This window comes from Ixodes scapularis, unplaced genomic scaffold (genome assembly GCF_016920785.2).
Source record: "Ixodes scapularis isolate PalLabHiFi unplaced genomic scaffold, ASM1692078v2 PGA_scaffold6__148_contigs__length_123643588, whole genome shotgun sequence".
NCBI classification, from domain to species: domain Eukaryota; kingdom Metazoa; phylum Arthropoda; class Arachnida; order Ixodida; family Ixodidae; genus Ixodes; species Ixodes scapularis.
In genome coordinates, this window is record NW_024609881.1 from 116,752,336 (window position 1) to 116,768,729 (window position 16,394).

Sequence of the window (16,394 nt, forward strand, 5' to 3'; positions counted from 1 at the left end):
AAAAAAAAACAGTGGTGTTACAGGTGTAGTTAAGGGGGTCTCCTTTTCGTGTTTTTTAACGCCCTGGGTTTCTTATATTGACAGTGGCTATACTCACTATGTATTTGTTCTTGGTCATTTATTCGGCTGGGACTCCTAAACAATCCATTGTTTCTCCGATGATCCGCGTTTTGTAGGCGGTGTAATATGTGATCGAGTACATGTATGTATACCATAAAGTTGAACATTGAATGAAGGAACGTCACTTATGGGCTTTATTCAACGGTGATGGTGTTTTTCTCGGGTAACCGTACGACTGGTTTTGGATGTCAGACCGTGAAAAGTACCTCGAGCGCGAAACAAAATTTCGTCATGGGCTCGTGTCTCCACATCGGGATGTCGTAGCTCTCCGATACCGAAGTGCTCCCAGTATTTTCCAACACCGTGTTTCTCAAAGTACCCTGCGAAATATCCCTTAAGGGACATGGTAGCGCTCCATGGAACGTCCTGCAATCGGTAGAAAAAGTGTGCTGTTCGAAAACAGATGCAGCCAAACGCTCAACTGGGCGACAATTTCGCAAATTGCAACGCATTCCAAACTACCCAAAGCTTCCCCCTAATCAAACACAACATATCACAACGCGCGCGCGTAATCACCACCCCCCATAGAATAATCCACGCCTCTAGAATTCTGACGTCATCACAGCGAGATCGAGCGAAGACGCGGATTGGGCACGAGCGCCACGTCATCGTTGGGCTCTTCCTCGTGTCCAATGAACGCGTCGAAGGACGTTCGGCATCGGGTTCGAGTTCAGCTGACGCCATCCAACTGCGATGGCGTTGTACGGAGAAAGAGCAGGATGTTCCCAGGCCTCGATTATTCGATGGGGGGTTCATGTAAAGCACACACGACACATTCTGCGCTATCCAAGTTCATGACATTAGGGAGTTCTTGTAGATGGTTTTCGCCGTCCCGCAATGGCTCTCCGCAACCCACTATACGATACCCGGAAGTCTACAGTCAAGGCTATCGGCGCACAGGCACAGCAGCGGCTTCTTCGTTGCGGGGGGGGGGGGGGGGGGGAGGTTTAGCGGAGGGGAAAACGCGGTCTACGAAAACTCTCTAACGTTTAAAGCGTGAAATACTTTTTTAACGGAACCCTCCCCTAAAATCCTAAAATCTTGTCATTCCGTCCGCACGTGCCCGTTCAATTTACGCTATTTAACGGGGAAATTGACGTCACGTAACCTGACATCAATTCAGGCTCCACGCTAAATTTTCCAAAGAAATTGACGTCGCCTGACCTTACCAGCAATTCAGTTTTCCACTTCTAGATTTGCGGGAAAATTGACGTCAACCACTTATCCCGCAAAGTTTGTGGAGAAAACTGATTTGCGAAAAATTGACAACCTCCGATAGATTTGGCTGGGAAATTAATGTCATGACCTATGTGTGCATCAGGTAAGTTTTCTCATTATGCTTAGCGCTCAAATTGACGTCACGTGACCTATACGCAAATTTGGTTTACCCGCTATATTTAACCGGCGATCACATATCACGTGACTATGTACCGTCAGTTTGCTCGCTAAATTTAGCGGGTCAAACTGACTTGATGCATAGCTCATGTAACGTCAATTTCTCCGCAAAATTTTATACTGCATAAAATAAGGGTTACTCGGCACTCCCCGAAACGAAAGCTTAATATCTGCTGAATAAATTCTAACTATCACCCCTTAAATGCAGCATTTCATGCATTACTCGACTTCGGAGACAAAGGTCACCGCAAATATATTAAAATGTTCTTGTACATTGACTATCCACAGCATTTTTTTTTTCAGAGTTAGTTCCTGCCTTATTTATAAACATTGTGTCTAATAGACTGTCCACCCGAAAAAAAAAATTATGGCGATTGTCTAAAGTAATCTAAAGATTCAAAGACGGCATTCCCTTGGGTTTCGCTTTTGGCAAATAAAGTATGGGGAAGATTGAACCCCAAGCGTGATGCCACTTGTTCCCGGATTAAGAAAGATGGGCGTTCCAGAGACTCACCACTATATCTTCGTTTATGACCAAGAGAACTTGCACAGTCGACTCCGGCAGTATGGTGACTACCTGGTTTAGAGAGTACGTAGTTTCCGTGGTTTCAGTCTTTGTGCTTCCCCATGACGTCGAAAATTTGACCGAAATTTCGGATGATGCCCCGACCATGTCTGGTATCCCGGCGCTCCAAGTTCCCGAGAGTCCGGTGTCTATTCCCCTTTCCACCGCGTACGTGTAGGTATTGTGATGTTTAAATTGTTTGTTAATGGTCGCAGTCTCGTTGCGATCTGGCTGCCCGTTGTGGAACAGCTGGGTGTAGGCAACCAGGGGATTCGTCGAAACTGTTTCGGCTGGTTCGTAGGTCAGCGGCGACATCTTTGCTTCAACAGGAGGACTGCGTATAAAAAAACGTGTCCCTTTAAATATCTTTTCAAATTTTGCTTCCGCTCGTTCTGCCACTTGATCAAATAAATCATAAGATATGATTTCTTCACAGGCAAAACTGTGATGGTCCCTGATTTGCCTAAAGATGGTTCAACAAAGCAATAGACATGGTTAAAGTTATTGATTTTTTTTTTTTCACATTCTGTTATTTGAACTGAAAACATCTACTAGCAACACTAAAAACGTGACGACACATGACGAAATGTCTTTAAACAGCGGACGTGGAACTGACAGAAGAGCCAACTGGCTAGATCCAAAATCCAAAGTTCTGTGGTCAATCCATGCAAGCTTCTGGAGGCAACATAACGCCACCAGAGGTGAATTCGGGCGTGACTACTCATTTGGAAAAGTCACCTCTAACGGTGACCAAAACTTAAAAAAAAAAAAAAGAAACGACACTATTGGACGGAAAGGAGAGCCGATTTGGCGCCAACGGCTGTTTTAGTCACCCTCGGGGTCGTTCCCACGGTGACCGCGACTTCTACTTTCGGTTTCTCATCTGGATTTTGTCGTTTGGCTGGCTTAACCCGGTATGTCGCATCCTCTCCTTCCTACCTCCATAGGTCAATCGCTACAAAGGATAAGCCGAAGATATCCAATCCATCTCATCCAAGCCAATGATCTGGTTATGACAGTTCGATTTTTTCCTACGGTTTGTAAGAAGCTTGATGTGTGAAATGCAGTGGTGGGTAAAGTACATCTAAAAATCGTTCAGCCTTTCCACTCTCGTGAAGAAGGAAGACCAGCGGAGCTGTACTCGATACACTGTGTGCTTCTTCTTCGTCGACGTCTGTTTTTCGCGCTGTTCCCTACGATGAATTCCCACCAACGCGCCCAACTATCCATTCTTCTATTATAGCTGCAAAGGTTGGCGCCATCTACGAGCGACGGCGGAAACTATACTGGTTGTACTGAAGTACAAAGTAAATTAGAGGTCATTAACTTGAAGCAGACTTGGACGTAGTTCAACTACTCTACTCAAACTACTGTAGTTTAACTACTTTTTCGAGTAACTTGGTAACTTTCAATTACAACTTGATTTAAGTAATTAGTAGTTCAATTTAACTACTTTTTTCAGGTAACTTCTACTCAAATTACTAACTACTTTCAAAATTATATAGTGCTAATTTTGCCCATCACGAAAGTTTGAGCGCAGAAGTGAATAAGACGCCGGCAGATGAAATGGCATTCCCGAACAAGGGGCCCCCTTGTTCGGAAATGCGTCCTTGGGCCAAGGTGGCGACGAGCAGCCAAAACATAACACCGGCACGCACGAACGCAGGAAGAGATGCTTAACAAGCCTTGGTCGGGTATTGACCTAATCTGGTAATGCCCGCAGGCGCCGCGTTTCCAGCTGCAACCGTGAAAGACGGGGACACTCTGAGAGTTGCAGTTGTTTTCGTGCTGTCTGTCTTTAGTGAGTTCCGACTGGAATGACGTCGCAGCCGGGCGCGTGCTCCCATGGTCGCCTTGTCGTCAGCGCATACGCCTTTGCAAAGCCGGACTCTCCCGCGCACAAACCCTGGCACGGATAATCCGTTCATGGGATCACGTTCCCGCTTCCAGCTGCAACTGTATACGAGCGACGATGCTTGTTCACGTAATCCTTCGCGTCCTTCCGACCATCCATGCCTGGGAGACCTCCTTTTTGTTAAAAACGATTTACTTGTCAGGCGCGTCAGAATATTGTAGTCGCCGGCGAGGATTGCGAGCTACCCTTGGGAGATACTTTTGTTGGACCCGGCATCAGCGGCGAAGTATACTTCGGTTCATATTTTGTTAAACCAAAACAATTTTTTTTTTTTTAGTAGCGTAGCACTAGCACTACAACGGGACCCGCAGTCGTCCGGATGATCTCATCGTTGTGGCGCGAGACTTGAACCCTGGACGGTCTGGTGCACCCGCTCAGCGTACTCTCAGAGCGACGTCGGAATAAAGAGGGGCCATTCATAACAATCTCAACTTGACGAAGAAAATAAAAAAAAAGGAGGAAAGTTTGTTATAAAAGACCCTCCTTCCCGAGGCAAACCTCACACGTTTCGTCATGGATACCTAAGATGCCGACATTCGCTTACCCGACCCTGCACAGACTGTTTCTCAAATTCAACGCTGCCGTTCAATCCAGCCCGTCGGTGGAACGTCTATTTAGCTTGGCTGGGGACGTCTTTAGAAGGAAACGGGAAAGACTTTCCTATCAATAACTTTCAAGTCAATAGCTTCTGCGAGCGAATAAACTATTTTGGCGAAAACGCAAGCCATAAATAGACTGCATTTATTTTAGGCTCGCAGGGTTTTTCGTTGATCAAAACTGCTGTTCATTTTGTTACCACAAAAATATAAAAAAGTAACTTCGAAAGTAACTTCGAAAGTAACTCGCTACTTTTTACAGTAGTTAGTAGTTTACTCAATTACTATTACAAATGCGTAATTTCTACTCTACTCCAATTACTTTTGGCGTCGATACTCAGTAACTTAACTTAACTACCTTTTTTGAGTAACTTGTACATGTCTGACTTGAAGCAAAGTAGTATGTACACCGGGCGCAATGTATTTAGATTAAATAACTAAAAATGCAATGTACTTTCAAAGTAAACTACAAGAACTTTTTTACAAAAAATTGGTGTGTGTGTGACTGTATGTTTATACAGCCGGAAGTTAGTCTGCCTTGCCTTAGTGAACCATTTGTTTTTCACCTGTAGATGAGCAATTTAGCCAGTGCGGTACAACCGCTAGGCTGGGGTCTTTAACGTGCACCACGCAGTTTTGATCCCCGACCACACGCCGGTTCGATGCTCATCGATCCAGATCGAAACGGGCAGGGGTGGGGATTTAACCCAGTATCCTGGGTACGTTTTAACACAGTCTTTCATGGTGCCCTTTCATTCTCTTATTGGCTGCCTGCGCGAACTACAGGGGGCGCTTTCCTAGCTATCATCATCAAGAAAACTAGGTATTTTCTTATTAACTGATGGCAAGGGGGTTTTTATAGCCTCACTTTCTTTGCAGTGCGGAGTGAATATAAATTTCACATTTAAATATTCTAAGCTTAAATGGTAAAACAAAAATGGCTAGGTGGCGTAAGCTACCGCCCGATCCAAAGGGCTCAGTCGGATTCATCCATCCATCCATTGATCATCATCGTTTGTGACGTAGCGAGTAGGTGAGAGCAGACGACGGCGCAGGTTCTTGGGCTCGTCAGCTCGCTTCACGTGTGTTCGGGTAATGCTACATTACCTATATTTCACGTGTTTCTTTTTTTTTTAATTATTATTCTACAATGTTTGTTTTATGACATTTTATCATTGTTTTAAGGCGTGGCACTAGTAGTAGTCGTGACAAGCAAGCATTTTTGTTGGTGACATACTCGTCGCCAGGGATGGGCAGTATTTCAAATACAAGTATTTGAAATACGTATTTAAAATACTTTGTGTATTTTGTATTTGTATTTAATTACAAATTGGGTGATGTATTTGACGTGTGTATTTAAATACTAAAACGTGGGTATTTCAAATACACTTGTAATACAATTTTGTGGGCGAAAATACATCCCTCAAAACTACGTTCTGCACCGAATGCAGTGTCTCTCAATCAAGCACGAGCGTTTAGTGACTTTGTGATTACGGTGCTAGTCCAGGGCAACAATAGTGACGAAATCGACGTTCACAGGCAGACTGTTTAAATAAGTGCCTGTGACAAGTTGTGATGCTTTCCAGCCTGATTTCCATTAATATTTTTGTCTGGAACATTCTAAATGCGCGGGCCGTCCAGATTTTCGTAACTGGTGCGAGTTGCAACAATAAAAAATTCTCTAGCTAGTGCAGCGCGTCTTGGTCGTCTCGGTTCTTTGTTGGTCTTTACCAAAATGTAATCGACAAAAAAAGCTGCTTGAAGCTCTGTACTTTTTTCACCTATTACGTCCAAGCTGATTAAATTTTTTGTGATTATATTTCGATTACGTTACTAGAGCCTCGCACACTAACTCCCGAGTGTGCGATTCAAAATTAAAATGAGATACCCAGGAACCCGTTGCAGGTGCCCTGAAGTCGCTGACGCAAATTTCGAGGAATGTTTTCGGAAAAGTATTTGGAGTAGACCAAATACATTTGGTTGTATTTGTATCTTGTACTCAAATGCTTTTTTGGAAATGTAATTAGATTTGTTATTAAATACATTTTGACGAAGTATTTTGTATTTGTATTTCGATACATATTTGCATGTATTTTGCCCATCCCTGCGAGTCGTCGCTATGAAAGAACGGAAGCGCTGGATAAGGAAGAAAATCTATCCAGCGTTTTACCACAGTCCAACACCTACCAGGGTAAGCAGGCTGTAATTTGCATTATTATCTCAATGAGGAAACAATCTACCTAAAAATGGGCAAGCCGTCGACGAGGGTAAGATAAACTCGCATTTTTAGAGCGACCTCCCCCACCCCGCTCCCCCCTCCGCCGTTCAAAATGGCCGCTGCTCAAACTTGACAAGCCCACCAACGCCTCAGCCAAGTGATCTTTCCGACGTAGAAATAACACCTGACACAGACCGGGCGAAATTATGCGTACCACGGCGCCCATGTCGCAAATAACGAAGACGTCCGCGTTCGGCACCGTCACATACCTTTCGGCCGCGTCGAAGCAGCGGGGCACGGACAGCGATTGCCAGCGGTGGAGTTCGCATTTCTGGTACGACTTTAATAAACACAGAGGCAACAAAGCATAACTTGCACGGTTGTTGCCTAATCTCTTCTTGCTTTATTGCGCGGGAAAACGCCGGAAATATGCAGTGTAAAAATGTAAACAATCATTGGCTGCAGAATGAACAGGCCTAACCTTGCGTCTGCCTCCGGCTTTTCTGTCGTTCTTTTTCTCGTTCTTCCTCTCACGATCACAGATGTCAGCGCGTACCGACTTACCACGCTTTACAGTCCTGGCTTTTTATCCCTGATCTACGCGAGGTAAAAGCGCTCGAGCCGTCACAATCCCACGTAAACAACCGAAGCACACGAACAGATCCAACTTGACGATCCGACCGTGGCCCGACCGGCCCGCCGCGGCGCCGACCTCGCCGCGCATGCACACTGTGGATTTAGGGGGAAATGACGTAGGCGCTCTGTCAACTTCTGGAAAAATCTGTGAAATCCCGCAGAGCAAGTTCGGCGGGGTTTGAGCAACACCTTGTAGAAGAGAAGGCCGTAGCACTCCGAGCAGGCACGTCACAATGGCGGAGGAAGGAAGGCCATGGCGCAACTACGTGAGGAAATGCGCTGTCGACGCGTATCGGCGCATTAATGTTCGTGCGCGATTATCCGACATTAATACACGTTTTAAAAGCGCAGTCTTGTACAATTTATTATATATATAATAAAAACGTAATATACAACGCGTTACCAAGGTTGAAAGTACCAAATTTATATTTATGATTATCCCCGTAACCGCGGGACTACGCGCAGTCCCGCAGCTCCCCACACTTTTCGAATGAACCGGCTCCGAATTTCCGATGCGACATCTTCCCTCGTACGGGCTGATTCTGGTAAATTCACGTTGCGTGTGAGCTGCTGACTGCATGCAAAGGTACGCTGAAACATTTCAGAAGGAAAAGGAACCGAAAAAAATCCATTCATCGCCGCTGGGAGGGAGCGCACACGAGGAAGAGATGGGTCGACCATGTTAACCCACACTGCTGCTGCTGCTCTCGCGCGTGTGTGTGTGTGTGGTTTTGTCCTACCCATCGTTTTTTTTTTTTTTTTTTTGTCGTCACCGTAGTCTCGGGTAGATTTTTTGTGTGTGTGTGTGTTCGCTTGATACTACGGCATTTACGTGGATTCGCAAAACAAGTACTGCTACGGTTTGAGTGACGTGTGTGGCAACTAGTCAACGATGACACTGGCCGATGACCTCTTTCGACAGAGAGACTTCTTAAAGTTCGTGTTAAAATTTTTTTGTAATGGATCGTGTGGGACGTATGGATACGATCGACAGGTGAGGAACAACTTATTTACGGGCTTTCTTGGTCATGTAAGACGCAAGTAAAGTGCTGCAGTCGATTTTTTTTTTTTTTTAAGATCGTGATAGAATGGAGTTGTGCTCTTCGTCATTATCCGTTTGCTATTGCGTCGACATTTATAATTATGCGTGGTAATATTCTAGTTTTTACTGGAAGGTGAATAACAAGTTTGTGTGATTATTGAAAGTGCGTTGTTTGTGCTTATGTGTTTATTTATACTAAAGTTATTTTGTTGCCTTTACCGCGTTTATACTAGAATCTTAACTGTATTAAGGTAATAGTATTATTGTATACACAATAGGTTATATTTTGTTCTTAGGCACCTCAAGCCCATAGGGAGAAGTAAATTAGTTGACTGGAAATAGTAAGTTTAGTACCCTTACACACGGAAAAGTTAATATATCTTGATTAAATAATACGGGATTTAATCAGCTCGCTGTTTTGAGTGATTATATGAGCGTCGCAAGCTGATTTGTCGACCCCATATTTTCATTCGATCGAAATTACATTACTTTTGCCATGTGGCCGGGGTATGATGAAAGAATTCAGTGACTGCGCGCGATAATATCGCTTACATGATCGTAAGTGACATTCCTCTAGCCGTGTCTGCGTTGACTACGTCTACCTGATTTTTCAATGTGACCTTTTTTTGCTCTGTCCAATCACTGCGTGTCTTGCCATTTTGTCGAAGTATTTCTGTGTAAAATATGCAATCCTGCAGCAATAATTGCGTGAATCAATGTTTTCTCTTATACGCCTTCCTCGTACCATTTCATACCGATCACTTAGCGGTGTAATATTTTGCCGGTGTAATGAAATGTTTTCGAGACCCGTTGCTATGTGCAGCTTTCAATTTAGCTAATAGGGCACGCGTATGTGACTAAAAGCACGTTACGACGATCGATCCACGCGCGTTGCCTTCGCTTCGCCGCGCGCCCCCGATGGCCTTCCCTCGCGACGTCACGAGTAGAGCGCTACGGCCTTGTCTTCTAGGAGGTGTTGGTTTGAGGCGCTCCGTGGAGCGGGCGTTGCCACAGATCTACGAGGGGAAGATGGCCAGGTCGAGCCAGATCTGCGAGCGGAATATGCTCGCTCCAAATGGAGCGCTTTTGGAGCGCTCGAGATCTGCGAGCGGAATTCACCATCGCTATCTCTGTCTCAGCGCTGGAAACCTCAGCTTTGACGGGTCTCTCATTTGATTCGCTGAATAACCCGTTCGTTTCTGGAGACAGAGATCCCTGCAACTTGGCCACTGACTCAAAACCAATGCGTATACTGGTTGTGGAGCTGTCAGGCCTAAAAACAACTTGGAACAACAAGTAAATGTAAGACCTGAGTTTCAACTAACATACTATTAGTTTTATAAACGAGAAATAAAATAGTAACGCTTCTATGTTCACTGAACGCTGAAGAAACACAGGGCATGGTCTATACGCTCCTTGCTTCGTGGATCGCTCTTCGGCGTTCTTATCGGCAAATTCTGCAATCTCGTTGGCTGCGACACGATAAGAAGGCGCACAACACTCGCCAGGTTTTGGGTTTCTTAGGCTGGCAACGACTGTACAAGCAATGAATTAATGGCAGGTGCATACTACTTATTCTTTTCCGGACGCGCGGAGTTCGCTCCCATTACATCCAAATCCCATACGTTGGCTCCTATTTTCTCGGCATGCTTGTACAAAAAGTCCAACGCCACATCATCTAGATTAAACTGCAGTTCCTTTCCTGAAATAAAAATTTGTGATTTGAATTAAAAATTAAACTCACATCATAAAAATGTACACAACGAAACATGCACAATAATTGTATCGTGACACTAACAGATTAGGAAACGGAATGCGTGACATATTATAAACACGCTCGTTGCTTCGTGATTTGTCACTTGATGTTCTTATCGGTTGATGTTGCAAGCTGATTCGCCGTGGGACGATAATAACATGGTTGTGACTCGCGAAGCAATGCGGTTCTTAAAGGTATGCTGAACCGAAATTTGGAGCTCATAATGCAGCGATATCTCTAACGTTTGGCCGTACTTTAGAAAAGTGCGCGATTGAACAGGGCCGACGAGGCCGACGAGACATATGCCACGCAGCGACCCCGGAACCGAAGGGGGGGGGGGGGGGGGGGGGGGGGGGGGGGGGTGGCAACGGAGGCTTGAGCATTCGCTGGCATTTTCCAGGGGGTGCTGGGCAGTATTCTGAGCCCCGTGCGTTTGGCTCATCGCCTACTGAAGAATGCTTGCATTCTCCCCCCCCCCCCCCCCCCCCCACCCTCCGCCTCCCCTTTGTGCTCCCGTTGGCACGTGACTGGCCCTTAGTCACGTATTTGGCTAAGGGGAAGCACGTAGCTATGTTTTTGTTACGGTTGTTTACCCACCAAATCACGGCACAACCTTCGCAGACGAAATTCAAAAAAATATATGAAGTAAAGCGATTAGTGTCAGTAAACCGCGGACGACGCGGCACCACCAAAAAAATGGGGAGGAAAAAAAAGCCGGCGCCTGAGGCCTGCGTAGCACAGTCAGGGAGATCTCTCTTCCACTGCTTGGTCGTTTTCCTGGGGCCCTCCTATACTGCACTAGCGGGTTGGCCGTGCGGGGGAACGCGCAGCAAGCTGTTTTTGTCCACCCAGCCAGTCGGCTTCTTCATTTTGCTTCCATTTTGAGCAGTGACGTTTCCGAAAGACCTCAAGGATTTCTTCAAGCTTTATTCTTGTTCTTGGATCTACGCGTTTCAAGTTGCTTTTGTTTTTGTTTTGGCGGTCTGAGGCAACCACAAGGGTCGTGTAATTGCTTCCGTGGGGAGCGCCGAAACGCAAGGTGGGGAGATGGTCCGCGCGAGACGAAGGCCTATCTTGAACGAGGGACTGCCTACAGATGCAGCAAGTGAAGAGAATAAAGTATCCCAACTCCCAAGGCTAGAGTAGGCCTTAGCAGGCGACACAGTTTGTCAAGCGAGAGATCGCACTGCGGTCTGTGTTGAAGCACCGCTATCATGGCGGTCGTCGGAGACATCAAACAATCGCGGCATTCTCGCCTCTATTTCTGTGTCTCGCTTTTAAAATACCATATTTCGTTTTTGGCGAGTCAGCTTGCTATGTTCAGGCAGGCACCCTATCATACACCCAGACGGTTTTACCTTCTTTTCTAAGACGACCATAATACCAGGAAACATGCTGAAATAAGAAAGGACATCGCCAGTGAAGGTTTACCACCGAAGGACGACCGCGTCACCGGTGGTGAAGTTGTTTGAAATTTTCGAGAATGCATTGTTATAACTTTCCCGAGGAACAAAGCTGCGCCAAGAAATTTCAGAGGAATGCATTCACAATTAAAATACACCTTCGTTGAAAATGTCAGCTTTCTACGCGTAGGCGCCCGATTTTCGAGAGCATTTTACATCGACACCGTAGATCGATGCCGCCTCGTAGCTACTACTATATTCGATCAGATTATGTCAACATCTCATTGCTTCGTGACAGGAATTTTGGATGAATCTATGGACACACAATAGGTAGTGGTAATAAACCTTCTACAAACAGTAAAATCTTAGTAATGTTTTTTTTTTATATTAATTTTTTCATTCCCCCTTTTTTCTTTTATTTCAACCGCCCAGCCCCCCCTACACACACATACACGTAAAATACCCTTCCGGGGTTACTGCCTCGTCACGATTCTAATTCCATTTCCTCTTCGCTTCCTTCTTTCTTATTTCTTCCAGGAGGATCGTTACGACATAGTCCTCGCTGGATCGCGCCCTTTTTTTTTTCCAAAAACACGGCCACCCGTTTGATATATCGATGTATGAGAGATCTTCTGGCGTTTGTAGCGTCCCTTTTCAAACCTCTTGCGGCCTTGTTTTGCGAAATCCAAATTTCGGTACAGCATATCCCTTTTAGCTCTCAGTATCTAGTCGGGAAATGCTTATCGTTTGCTTCGGAACATGCCTGATGATTCTTTGAATCATTAGGCACTTGAAGAGAAGCATGATCTTTACTTGCTGTTTTTAATAACAAGCTATGGAGAACCTTCGAAACAGCTTTGGCCTTTAGATGAGTTATGAACTTTTAGCTGATTGTAAATAAGACGACTGGAAAAGCATAACCTTGGAAACCTGTAGATACACTACCAGGTAAAACGTATACACTTATTCTTATTTATTACCGGAGTCGGATTGAGCGAGTTTTCACTGGCATGGTAGCAGAAAGACGGTTCCGTAAACTCCAAGAAATGACACTTACCCCGGATGGGCTCATCCTTCGTTCCCGTGGGAAAATGTGAATGTCCATAACCTGCATGAAAGGAAAACACTATACGGACAGCAAGTCGTCTGCTTCTTGCTCAGGATTGGCGGTGACGTCAAAACGACGTTGAGCTCTCATTGGCTGATTGAAAACAAATAGGGGGTAGACCTCATTGCTCGATGCCTTGAGGTCTACCCACCATTTTTTTTTTTTTTTCAATCAGCCAATAAGAGCTCGGCGTTGTTCTGACGTCACCGCCAATCCTGTGCAAGAAGCAGACGACTTGCTCTTCGCATAGCTTTTGACAGCATAAAAAAGCTCAGAGTGACGTTTATTACGTTGATGCGTCTTGCATTGTGATTGGTTCTCCTGCGTTCTTATCGGCTAATGCGGCAATGAATCTGATTGGCTGCGGAGAGATAATGAGATGCATGGGACACAACAGGCCCAAGATTTGTTAAGCCGTCACTGGCTACGGTGCTCGCGTGTATTGTTTTGAGATGTTCCCAAAGCCTGATATTTTCAAATATTAAAGAAAACCTAACGTACTGTGTAAGAATACTGAAACTAATATTTTCTCGAGCAGCCAATTAGTTGAGCCAAGATTGATACTAGAATCAAATAAGCGATTATTTTATCACTACCGCTAAGCAGTGATAAAAAAAATTGCAGTTTATCACTGCCATTAAGCAGCATCGAAAGTAAACCCGAAAGATTTGTTTTTGAGCTTTCGCAACACTTTTAGTAATTATTCTTTTTTATTTAATTTCTTTTTATATTTGATTGTTCTAAGTGGATTTTATAAGTTTCCAGCAACTTTAGGTTTGAAAATATTAAAATAAGAAGGCATTTGAAATATTTCAATTAATTATTTGAGAAAACTTTTGTAGCCAGTCGTTAGAATAGGTGGTAGCAGCGTGTTAGATGTGAGAGTGTTTAATTCTGCTACGCACGTTCCAGCGATTAATCTAAGTTTGACAAAGACCTATTCAAAAAGAGCAGCCACACGTTCAGTGGCATTTTTCAGATGTTTGTTCTTTTCTCGTTTTATTTTGCTTCCTTAATACGCGTATCTAATCTTGCTCACTTACAACCTCGCGTCTGTATTCAGACGCACTCACTCTTTTCTATAAGCAACAACTTACTTCCGGTCGCCTGTTATGATTTTATGCGGCAAGATGTCTGGACACACTTACCCTTCACACATAGAATCTAGAAAGCGGAGCAAAAAGAACAATGATGTCTAAGAACAATCATATAACCACAAAGTTAAACTAAAACCTCGGCTTTATAAGAAAACCCTGCACATGGCCAATAGGTACACGAAACACGTAGCCTACATCGACCTTGGTGCTCCCTCAGCTAGGATACGCGTCAGTAATATGGGACCCTCATCAGTCTCATCTAATAAAGAGTCTAGAATCTGTCCAAAACAAAGCCATTCGTTTCGTTTTTTTTTTTTTTTTTAAATTACAGACACAAAAACACTACAAAGTTGAAGAAAATTGGCAGGGCTCTTCTCGTGGAGAGATGGAAAATATTCAGATTTGCATTAAAGGAGTAGTAAACCAAAATTTTGATTAAAAAAAAAACAATGCAGGAGATGTAGGCGGGACGCTACAATCCCTACAACACCACTCGCAAAGCGATATCTCGAATGGACGGCCGTATTTTTGGAAAAAGAGGTCGAGATTGAACCAGGCCGACGGGGCGCGTTACGTCAAGTTACGTTGTTTCCTCCTCTCTTCGCTCGCCCCCTCAAGGAGAAGCGGAGAAGACGCGAGGCCGTTCCCTCTCCTTCTCAGAAAAACGTGACGTAAACATATCGGTCAAATGCGCCTCCTTTTTCTGAAAAATACGGTCATCCGTTCGAGATATCGCTCGATAAGTGATGTTTTAGTGTTTGTAGGACCCAGTTGCAAGCTTTTGCCGCGTGTTTTGTGGAACCCGGATTTCGGTTCAGCATCCCTTTAAAATGCCCCTAAAAAGAAAAAAAATAACAATCTATTAGGGACACGCGTGTCAAAAAAGTAATTTTTACGAGAAAAATAATTTACCGCAATATTAACGGCGAAAGATTTATTTGAAATTCATCGGGCAAAGTGCATGACGTCACGTTATGATCAATCGCTTGTTCGACCTCAACGAGATGTTCCTTCGCTTTTTCCACCTCAACGTGAAGGCGAAGCCGATCCACCTCTCCTCCACGCGCTCGAAATGCCGAGAGAGAAAACAAGTGGGAAGGAATTGACTGCCGGCTAAATCACGTCTCGCGCCGTCAATATTGCTCTTTTTTTCTTTTTTTTTTTTCGCGTCAAATTAATTTTTTAACACGCGTGGGACACGCGTGTTAAAAAATTAATTTGACGCGAATTTGACATAAAAATTTGACATAAAAATGAGTTGACCGTAAAACGTTTTCCCATAATAGTATTTATTGTCCAGACCACTTATGCATGACACGTGTAATATTGTCTAACCCTGTGAAGTGGCTTACCTGGCTTATGAAGAACGGTAACATCGAAAAGACGATTGACATCTTTGAGGTTCCCACTTCAGCTTTCAATTCGAACTAAAACTGGCAATCCAGAAAGATCTCTTTTTAGACAGACTGAGCTGCAAATGCCCCTTCTCTTTTTCAGTTAAAAATCTGAAAGGTCATCGATACTTTTAAACAAAAACTACGCGACAAACAATTTTCCCATATAGGGTACACATCGCGACACTGTTTGGGCGAACACGACATCGGCGCTTTTTCGCATTTTACTTCTAAATAGTACTAGCGAGCACAAAATGTTATCGCTTACATTATAGAACTAAATTAGCTCTTACCGTAGCAATAAAAACTTGGATGGCATCCCTTGGTTTCAAAGAGAAAAACTGCAAAAATCGGCGATCGCTTGTTCGCGCTATTAGTGTCGCGCTCTGTACATATAAATGACGGCAGTTGATATGCCCTTTAAAGTTTTAAGCACATACTCAATATATTGCCCTATCATTTTCGCGAAAAGGGGAGTAATATTGTAAAGAATGACGATTAATGAGGCAATAAAAAATGAAGCAAACTAGACGTTTAATGTGGCTAGCTTGTACCCAAAACAAAATAGATAAAGGTTAGCATCGCAGGCGTCGAAGTCGGCGAGACAGCAGGATCGAGCGCTGTGGCGAGATGACTCCCTGCTTGCCACGCGGAGCACCTTTTGTAGCCGCGTGGGTTTCTGGAACATTCGGCCTAGAAGGTTCGGCGCGTAGAACATTCGTAACTCACCAAGTAGAAAGGATAAATAAAAGAAGAATTCGCTCGCTGCAATCGAACCCAGATCCTCTGCGCGACAGCCAAGCACGCTAACCATTCGGCCACGTACGCGCTCGCTTAGCGACGAGCATGGCAATATAAGTATAGTCGAATATTTTCTACACATATTCCAAGCTTTTGAATCTCACGCAACCTACGAGCACCATTTGAATGCCACAGGCATTCAAATGGTGCTTGTACAATTATCAATATCTAATGATCAATGATATTGCCACGCGCGTCGACCAGAGCCGTCTATAAAGATAGTTTGGTCAATGGGAGGCGCGGGCAGAGTCGGGGCGTGCATTAGACTCGGAAAGAGGGCTTGGCATGCTCTCTTGACCAACCAGAAGCCGAAAAGAATCCCCTAGCGGTGGTAGCGAGAAACAGTTC

At 44.5% G+C, this 16,394-nt stretch overlaps 1 protein-coding gene across 1 annotated transcript; it reads right to left on the reverse strand.

Annotated features, from left to right (window-relative positions):
• Positions 1–258: 258 nt before the first annotated feature.
• Positions 259–15,245, reverse strand: LOC115332909. Its single transcript, XM_042294542.1, has 6 exons — positions 15,204–15,245; positions 13,903–13,918; positions 12,704–12,754; positions 10,057–10,189; positions 2,030–2,414; positions 259–486 (listed from the first exon to the last, which is right to left on the reverse strand). Exons 1-6 carry the CDS (start codon positions 15,243–15,245, stop codon positions 259–261), a joined length of 855 nt encoding a protein of 284 aa, XP_042150476.1.
• Between the last annotated feature and the right edge of the window lie 1,149 nt (positions 15,246–16,394).

Coding starts and splice junctions, on each gene's coding strand:
- LOC115332909 (XM_042294542.1), bottom strand. CDS start 15,245: ATGTCAATCGTCTTTTCGATGTTACCGTTCTTCATAAGCCAG. Junction 10,190..12,703: donor GAAGGATGAGCCCATCCGGG/GTAAGTGTCATT, acceptor TTTTTATTTCAG/GAAAGGAACTGCAGTTTAAT. Junction 487..2,029: donor TCATAAACGAAGATATAGTG/GTGAGTCTCTGG, acceptor TACCGATTGCAG/GACGTTCCATGGAGCGCTAC.